At 43.4% G+C, this 16,202-nt stretch overlaps 1 protein-coding gene across 2 annotated transcripts in view; it reads left to right on the forward strand.

The window, feature by feature from the left end:
- Positions 1-16,202, forward strand: part of MLEC (malectin) — a 31,613-nt gene that overhangs the window by 4,862 nt on the left and 10,549 nt on the right. The window contains exons 1-4 of one of the 2 annotated variants that reach the window (XM_032229107.1): positions 2,952-3,141; positions 9,442-9,620; positions 10,141-10,317; positions 13,215-13,272. In XM_032229107.1, coding sequence (XP_032084998.1) covers positions 9,456-9,620; positions 10,141-10,317; positions 13,215-13,272 — 400 coding nt within the window. In that variant the 5' untranslated portion in view covers positions 2,952-3,141; positions 9,442-9,455. Of the gene's footprint in view, positions 1-2,951; positions 3,142-9,441; positions 9,621-10,140; positions 10,318-13,214; positions 13,273-16,202 lie in introns of those variants that run through there. The other variant, XM_032229105.1, reaches the window with a different exon arrangement.

The following is a 16,202-nucleotide window of genomic DNA, read 5'->3' on the forward strand; positions in this document are numbered from 1 at the left end:
TGTTCCAATATTATGACCAAATCATCCGCAAAAGCGTGGACTCTATATTCTTGCTGCCTAATCTTGATCCCTTTTAAACCATCCAAGCCCCGTATTTTATTCAACAATACTTCCAAAGTTATAATAAACAATAATGGGGACAAAGGACAGCCCTGTCTTGTACCTTTTCCAATTTGAAAATAGTCTGTTAAACTTCCATTGACTATGATTTGTGCTGTTTGCTGTTGGTATATTGCTTTAATTGACTGTAAAAAATTATCTCCTATCTGCATTTTTTGCAGTATCTTCAACAGAAATTGCCAGTTAACTCGATCAAAGGCCTTTTCAGCATCCAAAAATATAAACGCAGCAGGGATCTGGTTGTTCTTTCCCAAATATTCTAATGCATTAATAATTAATCTAACATTACTTTTCATCTGTCTCCCTTGTATAAAACCTGTTTGGTCCGTATGTATCAATTGTTGAATAACCAGCATTAACCTATTTGCTAATATTTTAGTAAAATTTTTATAATCTACATTCAGTAATGAAATAGGTCTATAATTTTTGGGTTGAGTAGTATCTTGATCTTCTTTGGGTATCAAGATATAAACGCTGTCTTCCAAGATGGAGGGACTTTACCTTCCGTTTGAATCATATTAAATAATTCTCTAAGAGGTTCTACCATTTCTAACTGTAAGTTTTTATAGTAAACCGCTGTCAAGCCATCTGTACCTGGTGCTTTCCCTGACTTTAATTGCTTTATTACCTGCAGGATTTCCCCCGAGGTTATTGGTTGATTCAATTTTTGCCTGTGTTCTTCTCTAACTGAAGGTATTTTCTCTTTGTCTAAATATTTGTCTATGTCTAAACCATTAATTTTATCCCCTTTATACAGTTCTGTAAAAAATTCCCAGAAAGCCTTTTGAATCTCTTCCTGTTGAAACACCTCCTTCCCTCTGTAAATCAGTTTAGATATATTTCGAGTTTTCCTTTTTTTCCTAATCTGATAAGCTAACCATCTGCCAGGTTTGTTTGCATTACAAAAAGTATTGTGTTTTGCATATAATAAATTAGTAGCTACCTGGTCAGAGATCAACATGTCAAATTGAGATTTTAATATGTTAATAGCTTCCTTAACCTTTGTATCGTCTGGGTTCATTGTTAACTCCAGCTCTTTTTTCTTAATTTCCTCTTCCAGTTCTGTTCGTTTTAACCCTTGCTTATTTCTATGTGTTTTATTTATATTCATCAAAACTCCTCTCATATACGCTTTGCTTGCGTCCCATACAAATTCCATAGATGTACCCTTATTCATATTCAAAACAAAATATTCAGATAGTAATTTTTTACAATCATTAATATACTTTTCATATCTAAATAAGTTTTCATTCAATCTCCAAGACCTTCTTGCCTGCACTACCCTTCCCAACTCCATCCAAACTGGGTTATGGTCCGAAAGGACCCTAGCTGCAATCTTTGTTTTCTTGACCCTAGAAAGCAAATCATTAGTGGTTAGAATAAAATCAATCCTTGAGAGGGATTGATGCCTGTCCGAGAAGAAAGTGAAGTCATATTCCTCTGCATTTCTTTCTCGCCAAATATCTCTCAATTCAAAATCATCCATAATGTCAAAGAAAGATTTGGGTAACATTGCTCGCATCTTGGTATTTAGGCGGGAAATCTTCTTATCTCTCTTAGTGTCTATCACTCCATTCCAGTCACCCAATAGTATACAGGAACTATAGTCCCACTGTACTAATTTAGCATGAAGATTTCTATAGAATCTATCTTGCTGTTGATTGGGAGCATAAATTCCCAAAAGTAATGTCTTTTTCCCTTCTAAGATTAAGTCTAAAGCAATATATCTTCCGAAGGGATCTGCTTCTATTAATTCAGCTTTCATATCTTTTCTTAAGTATACAACTATACCATTCTTCTTTTCCATAGCAGAAGCTGCAAATGTTGACCAAGTTTTGAGTTGATCAAATATTTTTGATCAGTTGACTTGATATGAGTTTCTTGCAAACAAATTACATCATTCTTAAACTGTTTGAGATAATGAAATATTTTCTTCCTCTTCTGTGGAGAGTTCAGTTCGTTGACATTCCATGTTAAAATCTTAGTTGTCATCTTTGGTTGGTTGAAGCATTTTTAGAGCTTCCTGCACGGCCTGTTTAACCTTAGGTCTAGCTCCTCCCACTGCTTCCAGATTTGTTATTGTAGTTCCTTGATCGATGGCCGATGATTGTTGATGCTGTTGCTTTTTAGCTTGTTTCTCCATACGTCTAGTAGTCATGCGGCTAGGTCTTGGTTCCATAGCACCTTGCACTTCTAGAGAAGAGAGATGCTCCATCTTGTCTGGTGGTTGTGTAGTTTGAGGATGGTCACAATCTTGTTGTCTTATCAGACTCTGGAACATGAAATAATGGATTTAAACTGTAGGAAGAATGGAAGAATTATTTTAGAAAAAAAACCTCATGAGTAACAGTTGGGCAGGAAAGTTCACTCCAAGAAAGGTGGTGGTGCTTCCTTTCTCTATACATACGTATTAAGACGAGTCCTTTGGGACGTATTCGTTTGGATTTCTGTCCTGGATAGGAAGTTGGATTCAATGGTCTGAGGCACCTTTAGCATTTTCATTCTCTGATCTTGCCCCCCCCCCCAGTGATCATGCTGCAGACATTTTCTGACCATGTAATTGAGCTACCATCACTTAATTACATTAAGCAAATTCCAGATTTTTCATTCAAAATCAATATGTGAGATACATTAAAACAAACCTCCATTCCATGCATTTTCTGTGTTGCCCTTTCCAAATTGCCCTTTGATGTCAAAACAATGATTCTCCCTATGTTAAGCTCTTACTGTATTTAGATTGTCTTCTTTATGTTAGCTGTAATTTAAGGTATCAACACATTTGAAAGTTACCAGGTTGGGAAACGTTGGCTTGCAAAATCTGGACTTTGCCACAAGACTATAAAAAGTATTTCAGGCTTAAGCTTGTTGCAATATTCTGTTATTTTGTGGCGGTAGACGATTGGACTGTGTCTTTTCTCAATCAAACCCTCAAGGAGTTTGGCTTTTGCAAAGAGGGTGTTTGGAGAAGATCTGCTTGTATACTGTACAATCCATGGATATGTCCCAGTTGCCTCTTCCCAGGTGAATATCGCTTTTCTCCAGCTGACTGCTGCAGCTCTGAGCAGGCCCTTGATCTGCTTCCCACTCTCTGCCTCATTTTAGCCTTAAGGTTTGGAAGTCCAGTGAATTTTCTGGGATTCCAGCTGTGAGAAAAGGGAATTTTCAATTGTTTTGCTTCCTGTGTTTCTATGCTACTTTTCTCTGGTTTGTAATCTGGAGCAATAAAAGAGAAAAAGTAAAATTGGGGAAAGAATGGCAATTCTTCAGCACTGTTGTGTAATGACTGTTCAAAGTATCATGGCTAGACCACCTGCTGCCCAGGAGGAGCAGAAGGGGCTGCGCTCAGGCCAAGAGTGGGCTGCGTTTACTCAGATGCCACCAGCTGGGAGGGAAGGCTGCTTGTGGCAGTGCCATCTCTGTCCCAATAAAAAGATGGCTTTGGGGCCACTCAGGTCCATTTCTCTCTCAGTTACTCCTGAGCTGAGACAATCAGTGTTAACTGTGGGGCTTGCCAAGGCTTTTCTGCTGAGCTTTTCTGGAGAGGAAGGCCAGGCAAAGCTCCAACCTGGGGCTCGAGCTATGCACGTACGCCAAGTAGGGACTTGGAGTGGGCATTCTTAATTCTCCAAATTAAGAGCCAGAAATAATTACTTGGTGCTGAGGTGGGATTGGTCTTTCCCGTGTATATTATGTTATTTTACAGTAAAATGTATTTACAGTATAAATTAAAACAGTCTTCTCAACCTATTTCAGAGAACTATTTAGTTGGGAAAGGGCTTTACAATTGTATTCTGACAAGCTGATGATTGTGTCTTTTATAATCTAAATTTAAAACAATATATAATAACAGCATGGGGTGGATTTTTATACTGTTCACTTTTAATGTCATTCTGAGTTGGTGGCCATATAAATCTATTCGTGCGTGTGCGTGCGTGAGAGAGAGAGAGAGCTCTCCTATCCAAGCTTTATGAACTGACAGCCGGATATTAGCAACAGAGAGAACGGTTGGATTGTAAGAAAGAAGAGAGGAAGAAGAGAGGAAGAAGAAGGGGGGAATGGAAGCTCAGCTGAGCCTTCTGAGAAGCTGCAGCCAGCCAAGGTCAACTTTCTATATTCAGAGCTGGGAACCGAGAACCTGTTCCGGAACAATATACAGGCACCTGATTGGACATTTGCAGATAACTGCGGGGTGGGGAGGAACATTTACTTTGTATTGTTTGCACAGGAAAATTTCAGTTTCAGCTTCATTACTTAACTTCAGTAAAGTATACTCTTGGCAAGAACAGATGGCCAGGAGTTTTTCTTTGCTAGATGAGTGAGTGGGACAGTTGACTGTGTGTGTGTATTTCACGGCCATTAATATTTTCTATATTCATTTTTTCCTGGAATAAATTATCTTGTGTTCTGAACACAAGGCTCTATTTTCTATGTTAATTCTTTGCATTTTGAATCTTTTCTAACTTCCTCCCCAGAATCATGGAGTTAGAATGGATCTCTAGTTTAAATCCTCCATAGTATAGGATGATCTATTGCTTTTGAATCAGATTCAATACAGCCTCGGTTTGAATTCTTTTCACGGAAGGGAACACACCATTTCATGAGGCAGCTTCTTCCTCTGTTGCCTCTTTTACCTAACCCTAATCTGTTTCCTTGTAGTTTCGGTCTGTTGGTTCTGGTCTGAGACCCCTGAAGAGCTGTAGCATAGCTCTTCGCAGCCGCCTGTGCTGCACGCTAAATATACCCCCTCCCTTCATCCAGTCTTCGCCAGATTTGGTTTCCAGGCCTTCCCCACATTGATAGCCGTCCTCTGAGCGCCCTGCAGTTTGTCACCGTCCTGCTTGGGTGGTGGGGCCAGAATTGGACACAAAATTCCAGGAGGGGGGGCTGAGCAAGTCAGGGGAGGGGGCGACCCTTGCTTCCCATGCCCTGCACTTTGTACACTAGTGAACATGTCGTTTCTTCCTTCCCTTGTTTTAAAAGTAAGTGTAGGTTTTACCTTAGGAACTCTACAATTCAAATCCAAACAATCAACACAGTTATTTAATCTTTATGGTGTTATGAATTGTTTTAATAGGTTGCCTGTAAGTTACTGGATGAAGAGGTCATCTTCAACTAAGCCGGCAGCTTTCATTACTTGCTAATGGTTTATATCAGATTCCTCCTCCATTAGATTTCATCCTTGTTTGGAGGTCTTTCTGCATCGTGGGTAGAGAATCGCCCGTTAGAGGATTCCCTGCTTTCAGGTATTCCCAGAGCCATTTCTTTGCAAGAGTTTCTAGGCAGATTTTTCTGAGCCTTGGCAAGTGCACTGAGAATAACCATTTCTCCCACTGGGAACTTTAAGCTTGCAACACACTTTGTTTTAATCTGTAGCTTGCTGCAGTGTTGAGAATTTTTGGCTCAAGGAAAGTCCAGGCGGTGTCTTAAGCTTAACTCCTACTTATCTATTCTTCAGATCCAGTTTTGCAATTCTTGATTAGAGAATGTTGTATGCTCTACTGTGGGTGAGTGAACCTTCAGTGATGAGTGCTAAAGCTGTCAATCTTCTAATAATTGATGCTTAAATATAAATATAAACCAGCTGTTGCTTTTGGATGACATGCCCACGTCTCATAAAAGCTGCATTGTTTTTGAAGAGATGTTCTCCTATGTGTGTGTGAGAAGGAAGAGTGTAGATCAAAAAAGATTAGCTTCGTGGTTAATTGGAAATGCTCTGTTATCAACTGATATTGTTATCACATGAAAGTCCTGTAACCATACTTTAAACAAAGATGCTCATCAGCCATTTGCACCTCCATTGCAGTCTGGGATTGTGTTGCTTGTGTTTGGTAGATGAAGCTAGAACCAGGGCGGGAGCATACTGACTTCATTCCTGACTAACTTCTTGTCTTACTGCCTGGGAATGAAGATTTCTTTCCTGACTTTGAATGGCTTCCAAGCTGGATAGCACATTTTGCCCTAAGTGAGTGTATCTGGGTTCGGCAGATAAATCCGAACAGGTTTCCCCACACATAGTGCCTGTCAGACCTACCCTGGCTTAGTCCTGTAGTTAAGAAAGACCCTCGACTCCATTTATAGTGAAAGGTATATACTTTTACTTAAAAGCCAAGTGGATTACAATATAGCAAAGCCAGATCTGAAGTTTGCAGGCTAAAATTTCCCAGTTAACTTTCCCCATTCAGTTACTCGCCTCCCTTGGTCCCCATTGTCCAATTGTATTTGAAATAATTGTTTTGGGAACAATCTCTTCAATGATGGGCTGGTTGGTAAGCTATTGCATTCCATTCCCAGGCTTAGACTTTGAGATGGGGCCTCTGGAAGGTACGTTGAGTCTGTAGCCTTCCCCGCTCCCATAGTTCATGACAGGCTCATAGCAAATGTGAAGCTCTGACGTTGCCTCTCCAAACGACACCTCCATGATCTAGCCATGCAGCTAGTCCTCAGCTTATAACCACAATTGGGACCAGCATTTCCATTGCTAAGCAGGAAAGTTGTTAAATGAGTTGTGGCTGATTTTCCAAACTTTCTTTTTTTGCCCTGGTTGTATAAATCACTGCACTTGTTAAGTGAATCCAGCTTCCCTCCTAACTTTGCTATGTGGAAAAGTCACAAACGATAGTCCCATGGCCCTGGGATGTTGCAACCACTGTAAATACATACCAGTCACCAAGTGCTTGAATTTTGCAACCATAGGGATGCTGCAATGGTCATCAGTGCAAGGACCAGTTGAAAGTCACTATTTTCAGTGTCATTGTAACTTCAAATAGATACCAGTCAAGGACTACAATCTATAGTTTCAGACAACTGTGTGATCAATACAGCACAACCAAAATCTAGCTCCCTTTTGACCACCACAATATTTTGAGAATATAAATGCAATCAACATTCATAGTCCAAAGATGGAAAGGCTGTTTTAGTGCAGTTTTCACTTGTAGTCTTCAAGATAATCCCCATTTGCTTCTGAAAGAAGGAGAAAGTTTTGTGCCTCCTCTTAGTGTAGATTCTTTTACCCTTTGCTTTGCTGCCTGTAAGATGCAGGAGGAGTTCTGGGGTTTTCCGTGCATGCCTTCTGTTTGGCTGCTTTGAGAACGTTTTTAGGTTCAGGGCTTCTGGCTGGTTTGTGGCTTGTGATTCTCAGGTTTTAATTTCAGCTAGTTCATTTATTAGGGAAAGAAACCTCTTGTGTTTCTAAACTTTAAATAGCTGAATTGCAGATTATTTTAACATTGCAAATGGAAGGAAACTCCTCTGTACTTACATGGCCCTGTTTCTGGAAAAGGGCGTGCTTAAGAAACTCTTAACAAACATCTTCTTAAAAAACACATAGGAACTCAACTTTTGCTTCAATCCTGCTTGAATTTTGCCATGACTTTACTCTGGGCTCTTTCAGGGAGGAGAGCTAAGCATCCTAAATGGGGGGCATATGTGGAATGATTTGCCTTTAGCAGAAATCCATGGAAAGGAGACATGACTTCTGTCATTGAGATACTTATCATTTCTCACAGAAATTACAGGGATTTTTATGCCAAAAGGTTGAATGAAGGCTTCTGCTTGGCTGTAATCAGGCTGAGGTTAGACATTTTGACCTCAAGTCATAACCTTTACAGAGCCTAATGTTAGTTCTTCTGGGCAATCGGTGGCTGAAGTGGCTTTTGTTATTTTTTGGTTCCTTTCTCCTCCCTCCCTCCCTTCCACATGCAGAACAAACAAGCGACACATGAGAAGTCAGCTGTGCAAAATGGCAGACTTCATTGCAGATCTCTTCTGCCCATCTGTCACAGAACTCGTGAGAAGTTCTCGTCTTGGAATTTAAATCATGGAATGCATAAAACATCACATAAACACTTAAAATAGCCCAATGGAAAGAATTACAACATCAAAGTGGTTTGAAAATATATAGTAGTCTGCTACTAATAAACAGGTAATACTTGACTTACAACCTCATGAATTACAGTCATAAGTCGTGCCAATCATTAGTGGGTCGCTGTGACTATCCTCAATTTTACAATCTTTTGTGACAGTCATTAAGAGAATCATTGCAGTCATTAAGAGAATCCCATGGATATTAAATGAATCCATTTGTCAGGGTTCCAAGTAACTCAACGAAAGAAGACTCCGAGGGTTGAGTTTCCTCAAAGTTCCATTTTATTAGAAATGTCATATTGGCGCATCTGAAAGCTTCCAGGTTTTCCCCACCCAAAAGAACAATGGACTTTGTTTTCTGGAAACCAGAACCAATGCTGGGTTTCAGCCAAAAACCTAAACTGCAATGACGTGACCACAGGATACCCCAAGCAGCTGTGAATACAGGGGGGAGGGGCTGAGCAACCAAAATATCATCACATGACTGCAGGGAGAGTGTCAGAACTTCATATCTGGGTTGTAAGTTGCTCTAGGGGTGCCCATCATAACTCTGAAGAGCTACTAAGTGACTGGTCTTAACTCAAGGGCTGCCTGTACCACCAATTCAAGATATCTTAGTTTTGCAACCTGAAAGATGTAAGGGCTTGCATTGCAGAGAGAAGCAAGCACAGCTGTATCAGTTTCTCTCCAGAAATGAAATCCCAATATTGAGCAGACCTGGAAGCATTTTATTTCTTAGTTCCCATCCCGAGATCCACCAAGTGGATCCTGGGGGGGGGGAGAGTGGTAGCTCACAAACGTGGACTGAGCGCAGCTAAAGACGTGCTCCGCATGGGACTTTGTTTCCAGTACTGTTCCAGAGTTTGAAGCTCCCTCCCCACCGATGACTTCCTGGTTTTGTCAAAAAGTTCTTAATTTAGCAGCTGAATTTAGGAGGGAAGAAAATGCTCCTGTTTTTGTTAAGCTACCGAAAGTAGGAAGTCCTTGTTGATCTGCCACATGTCACTGGGAATTAGGCCAGTAGATCCTGAGCCAACGTCACTGGCAGAACTCTTGGGATACCTTCTGCAGATGGCTTTCAAGTTAGCTCTCTGTGTTCCTGGCCTCCGTGTGTGTGTGTCTGTGTGTGTGTCCCCTTTGATCAGTGGATTCTTTCCTTAAGCTTTGCAGGGGTGTCCAGCCTACAAGTCGCATGAAGCCCTGAGCAGCTAGTTAACACGGCTCCATGAGATTATATAAAGATTAAAAAAGGAAGTTTGTTATTTATATACATTGACTATACCGTATAGTTTATCCTGGATGTGGTCTAGGACACATAATGCGGCCCATGCCTTAAGGTCTGGGAGAAGAAGAAGGGGAGGGAAGGGGAAGCTGAAGACTTGTTTGGTGCCACCCTCCCATGGGCAAAGGTAAACTTGCCTTATGCTTAGAAGAAAAATGTATTTATTGGAATTGCAGCTTCCGATTATGGCATGAAACTGCCCATCTTGCGCTCCAATCCTGAGGATCAAATTCTCTACCAGACGGAACGCTACAACGAAGAAACCTTTGGCTACGAAGTCCCTATCAAGGAAGAGGGCGACTATGTCCTGGTGCTGAAGTTCGCTGAAGTCTATTTTGCACAGTCGCAGCAGAAGGTAAGAAAGGAAAAAAAGTCCTCCTGGGAGGTCAGCCTTTTTTGTGAATGAACATTTGAAAGGCATCAGCAAAAGATTGGTGGAGCTGGAGGGGGCATCCCAAGAGGTGTGGATTGGGCTGCCACCCTGACGTTTTCCCTTGGACTGTAGAGTGTTCCACTTTGGAGCTGTGGAGGGGAAACCACCTTAAACTTCAGTTCTGACTATCTGTCTAAAGGTACTTGTCTTGTTTATGTTACCAGTGAGTGGGTATACCCTTCTGTCCAATTAGCAACTCCCCATGTTGGCACCATCTCAAAATGGTGTTAATAAAATAAGGTTTCCATTGGTGCAACATTTATTGAGAGCAACTCACAGTGGCCTGAGTTATGCAAGATTCCTCATCAAAGCGTGTCGATGGGTGGGTGGCCATTCCATTCTCCACAGAGAGAATTTTGAGCAGCTTGAAAACTCACCTGGGCCGGGCCAGGTCCGTTTCCTAATGTGATGATAGCAGTTCTGTCTCCTTTTCAACTTGCAGGTTTTTGACGTGCGTCTGAACGGCCACATGGTGGTGAAGGACTTGGACATCTTTGACAGAGTGGGACACAGCACTGCCCACGATGAGATTATTCCCATCAGCATCAAGAAGGGGAAGCTGAGTGTGCAGGGAGAGGTTTCTACCTTCACAGGAAAGCTTAACATTGAGTTTGTCAAGGTAAAAAAAACAAAAACATGCAGGAAGGAAAATTGCCTAAGACCTTTTCCCCTTCCGAAGATCGGCCATGTCCCCATCCTGTGCAGGCAGAGGAGCTGAGGGAACCACATACCTGTTATTGTTCCTTTTGGGAGGGACGGAACTCCGCTTCTGAGGTGCAGAGGCCACTTTCATACCAGAGCCTTGCAGAGACTTGGCATCAGCAAGTCCCTTTGTCGACATGGGTGCCTTAATGAGACACTGTCTCTGTCCCTGATCGCCTTGCTCCTCGGCTTTGTCAGGGTTTGGATTTTTTAGACCATTCATAACTCAGTTTTAAAAATAATTCAAAACTCCTTTTGCAGAATGAATGGGCTGTCACATCAAATCTTCCAAATTCAGATTCAAATTTTGAAACATCTTCCCTCTCCTGAGTGGATAATCAAATAATAGAAGATAAGAGGTCCTAACATAGCAATAGCACTTATATACTACTTCACAGTCCTTTACAGCCCTCTCTAAGCGGTTGGCAGAGTCAGCCTGCTGCACCCAACAGTCTGGGTCCTTATTTTACCCAACTCAGAAGGATTGAAGGCTGAGTCAACCTTGAGCCTGGTGAGATTTGAACTGCCAAATTGCAGTCAGCTGGCAGTCAGCAGTAGTCTGCAGTACTGCACTCTAACCATTGCGCCACCACGGCTCTTAGACATAATCATCTACTTGTGGAGATCAAGCACTTGGTTCCAGTTAATGTTAATTAGCTCCTGGCTCATTCTTTTTTTCAAGAGTATACTTTACCAAGAACAAGCTGGTTACAGATTAGAGCAAGGCAGAATCTGTTAGCTTGGAGTGAAAAGGATGCAGTTAGGTTCCTTTTTTCGCCAGGCCACTCCCCTGTTATCAGTCAATGTCCAATTAGAAGTTCTCAGGTTGTTTAGGAAAGGAACATGTCTTCTCCATTCTGCATTCTTTTGGCTGACCTTGTACTGGATTGGTGTGATTCACTGTCAGGGCAGGGCCGGCTTCATCCCCCCTCCCCCCATGTCCTTATCCACCCACATTACATGTTTCCCCCCCCCTCCCTTTCCTGGTGGCAAATGACAGTCTGGCAAGGTGCAATGCAAAGCTAGAAGCAGAATGGTAGCCATGGCATGTGCCTTCACAGACTTTGGCTTGGTGCCTCCTGGCATCCTAGGAGTCAAAGTCTAGGAGGGAGGGGGGCCATGGGGGAAACAAATGGGAAATAAACATGTATGGCTATGTGATGGCAATTAGAGAGAGGGGAATGACAGCTTGACGAAGAATAGAGTAGCTCAGAACCAGTTTGTGCCAGTGCTGAAGGCCATGCTTCCAGAGAAAGAATGTGGATTTCCCAAAACACTCAGCATTCTCAAAACACCTAAACGAATCTTCATTGGACGAAGACAGGCTGGTCATGAGGGGGAAGGCTGGGATGCAGGGAAACATTTTGTATCCTTTTAGCTTGGGAAATTTACAATATTTTTTGCTCCCTAAGATGCATTCCCATTTTCAGCCTCTGCACCACCCGTTTTTGGCCTCTGTGTATCCCTTTTTTGACCTCTTTTGCGGAGACTGAAAATAGAGTGCAGGGTGGCCAAAAACAGAGGAAGGGTGTGGGCTGGCGGGTGGGCAGGGTTTCAGCAATATTCACTTCATGAGATGCACAGACATTTCCATCCAAAAGAACCTATCACTTTCATCAAATGGAGTCAAGGGTCTTTCTTTCCTGGGGCAGGTCTGACAGACTTCCATGCAGAGCCCAGGGCAGCATATTTTGGCCAGTGACATAGGATGAGAAATTGCACCCTCTGTCCTGTAGAAAGGTTACCATTGGTCTTCATCTCTTTGCCCAAAAAACTCCTCCCTCTGTTACTTCTGCTGAGATTGCAAAGCTGCATGAAGTCTGACTTTGTTCCTGTGATCTCTTGAGTACATGAACGTGGACAAGCATATGCACACATGGATGTCGTGATAGATTGTTTCCTTTATAGCCATCCAGTTGAAAAACAGAATGTAGCCCTTTTAAAAAAACAGTGGCGTTTTCTTGGATGCATAGATTGAGCCCAAAGTTTCTGTTGCTAAGCAATGGAAAGTGTGTTTTGTCCCATTTTAGAACCTTTTTGCCAGAGTTATTAAGTGAATCATATGGTCATTAAGCAAATCTGGCTTCCCCCATTGACTTTGCTAGATGGGGCAGTTAAAAATGATGATCATGGAATTACAGATTAACAGAATTGGAAGGGACCTTGTAGGTCATTTAGTCCAACCCCCCACCCAAGCAGGAGACCCTACACCATTTCTGACAGATGGCAGTCCTGGCTTTTCTTGAAAGCCTCCAGTGATGAAGCTCCCACAACTTCTGAATGCAACTTCTTTTCCATGGGTTGATTGTTCTCACTGCCAGAAAATTTCTCCTTATTTCCAGGTTGAATCAGTTTCCATTCATTATTCCTTGTCTGGCCTTCTGGCGTTTTGGAATAGAATGGAACAGAATAGAACAGAACTGAACTGAACTCTTTATTGGCCAACACAAGGAATTTGTCTCTGGTGCAGAGCCTTTAGTGTACATATTGGTCATAAGTCACTTTTTTCAGTGCCATTTTAACTTCAAATAGTCACTAAGTGAATTATTGTAAATCAAGGACTACATGTACTTTAAAAAATCCAACAGATAGCTGGCTGGAAATCCGAATTCAATTTCTTCCAGTACTATCCTAAACTGGACAACTGTGTGGGCTGTTAACAACCCCTGAGAGCCTGGGCTGTTGAATTTTTCTACAGAGCTGCCATAATGCCTCATTGGGAAGCCCCAAATCTGTACCATTGTTAAAGATTGGCTCTCTCAAAGAAATAAGGGGTAACAAAGGAATTCATCAACTCTCTGTTGCTTTCCGCAGGGGTACTATGATAATCCAAAAATCTGTGCACTGTATGTCCTCTCAGGAACAGCGGATGGTGAGTAACTCCTTTGTCTTCCTGTTTCTTCACCCAGGCAAATGGCGGGCGGTCCTGCGTCTGTCCAAAGGGCAGCTCTAGGTCACAGAGCAATCATTTAGGAAAGTTAGGGTGATGTTGAACTCAATTGCCAAAAGATAGAATCTGTAACCTTTGGAAGAGCTTCCGTTCTGTCAAGCACCGGTTTCAGTAGAGAAATAAAGTTGTGTAAATGGAAAACCTCATTTTAAGAGACAGATTTGGCCATTGTTATTTATTTTTGAAGCTTCTGTTCTAAAAAGGAAAAGATGAAATAATGCTTCTATACTGTCTGATATTAATGATAAACTTAAGGATTGAATTATTGTATATTGTTACCAATAGCAATTATACATTTTTGTCAGGGCTGCCTCTGTCCATTTCCAGCAAGCAGCAGGCTAGCTGACATTTGTTCTCTTTATTAGTTATCTTTTTTCTGACATACAGGAAAAACACGTACAGAAAACTGAGAAAACCCAGTTGCCTCTTGAAAAAGCACCTTTGGGATAGTAGCCCGTGTGGGACACCTTGGAATTCACTGAAATCTAGAGGTCCCATAGAAATCCTGCACTTGGGTGAAATAAAATATCCCTGCGTCAGGAGCACACTTTAAGTTTCAGAGGACTGAGAGTGACCTTAGCATCTAGATTGGTGTTTCTCAACCTTGGTAACTAGAAGATTGGTGGACTTCAACTCCCAGAATTCCCCAGACTGGGGAATTCTAGGAATTGAAGTCCACCGATCTTCTAGTTACCAAGGTTGAGAAATATTGTTTTCCAGGGCGCTGCTCAGAGTCCAAGCAAGCAATGGGTTAAATACAGCCAAACTGCCCAGAACTGAATTGAAACTTTAAGCCACGCCTCTGGTGCTGATTATCTTCAGTTTTTTTTCAATTCAGCTAGCCCAGTGGACACGCTTTGAGTTTCTCTTCAATTCTAATAGATTGCTTGGACTCTCCATTGAGTTTTAACGTGAGGAAAATAATTGGTGTCTTTAAATTCGAGCAGGCTTGGTGGGCAATAACATTTTCTTCCCACAATTTGGCCTTTCCTACCCCTTGTTCTCCCGGTGTCCTGGTCTCTCTCAGGCGCCATTGGGGACACAGGCAGCTGTTGGGGAAACGCGTGGGTCGGAATGCCGATGCCAGCGCTGCCGCAGCCCCCCCCCACCCACTGTGGGGGGAATCCCTGCTGAGGGCTCTGTTGCCGCCATCCGTGCCTTTTAGAGGCCGGCATGCGGTGCGGCTCCTCAGGGCTCTCTCCCAGGACTGGCGGCAACTTTAAATGCTGAGGCGTCAGTGAGATCCGGCTGCCATTTTGGACCATCTGCCGGTTTCGTTTTCGCTTTAAACCGCATGCCGCAGCTGCGAGGTGGTGAGTGGAGGTGGTCCCTACCTTTCTCAGTTAGGCCCAATATTACCATCATGGCTGATCAGGTCCCCAAAGACCCTGGCCAAATGGGGGGTATCTTCCAGGGCCTTCTCAAGGCAGGCCGGCATGGCTGCCAGGGAGGCCATCAGGGGCACTAAGCCATATTCCAGACCCCGGCCTAAGCAGGGATCAGGACCGTATAAGGACGCATTGCGCTGCCAAAAGGCCCTAGAAAAACAATTTTCCAAGGCCCAGCATCAGGGCCAAGCCTCTTATTCGGTGACTCCTGAGGAGCCCTCCATGGAGGTTCCACCAGCTCAAGTACACCCCATATCGGATAGTGAAGAGGAGGGCCAGGAATTTTCACCCACGGCTTCCCTGGCCATGGCAATATCCCCAGGCCCTTCAATGGCAGATCAGGCTGATCTCTTTGCATGTCCTTCGGATCTGGAGGAAGGCCCAGCCGCAGGGCCCTTGGCCCCACAACATCCACCTCCTAGGCCCGACCCTAGGGTTTGTCCCATTGACGATCAAGGGCCCAACCTTTCGGCAGAGATGCAGGAGGTTATTAATAGAGCTATCTCCCAGGGCATTGAAGCGGGCATGCAACACAAGGGCAAGCGCACCTGCAAGACCTGACATCTCCAGCTCCAAGCCACTCCCAGAGCTGCATCTCCCCCCCCCCCCCTTACATCGCAGTCCCCCCATTCCTCTATGGGTACCGAGGATTCGGACTGGGAGGAGGACATTCTGCCTAGGCAGGAAGCTGAGTTTTCTGGGAATGAAGGTGGTGCTACCGAAAAACCTACGTTCTCAGGCCTATTTAAACTTTCCAATTTCAAAACCATTTTGGATAAGGATAAAATGGCAACCCGCTTGGGGTCAATCCCACCAGCTCAGGCGATTGCTGACCCAGATGACTTGTCTGGGGACCTTTTTGAGGAGCCTGTTTCGGCTCAGGAGATTGTGCCTACTCCCAAGCTCTTTCTTAATATGGTTCAAAAGCACTGGGCACAACCAGCCACCATGGCTACCCCCAGTAGCAATGATAAAAAGCTGTACACGGTAGATGCCAGCCTGGAGGATTTGCTTAAGCTGCCCCCAATCGATCCTCCTGTGGCGGCCCTTACCTCAACCTCTGTACTCCCACCTGATTTACTGGAGGACCTCAAGGCTGAGGACAAGAAAACTGAACACGCCTGCCACAAGACGCATCAGGCAACCGCATGGGCGATTAAAACATCTGCCTTGGCCTCTTTCCTTTCCAGAGCTGCTCTTCTCTGGTTGAGACAATTATTAACATAAATTCCGGTCAGAGATACCAAATTAAGGCAGGATATAAATAAGATCATGGCGGCCACAGAGTATACCACCGATGCCACCCTGAGCGCGGCCAAGTTCGCTTCTCGGGCCCTGGCGTCCAATGTCACTACCAGGCGTCTCTTGTGGCTCAGGCACTGGAACGTGGACATGCATTCCAAGTGGAAGCTGGTCTCTGCTCCCTTTAAGGGAGACAAGCTTTTCGGGGAGGTCTTGGACCCA

The sequence above is a fragment of the Thamnophis elegans genome, chromosome 13 (assembly GCF_009769535.1).
Source record: "Thamnophis elegans isolate rThaEle1 chromosome 13, rThaEle1.pri, whole genome shotgun sequence".
Classification (NCBI taxonomy): Eukaryota; Metazoa; Chordata; class Lepidosauria; order Squamata; family Colubridae; genus Thamnophis; species Thamnophis elegans.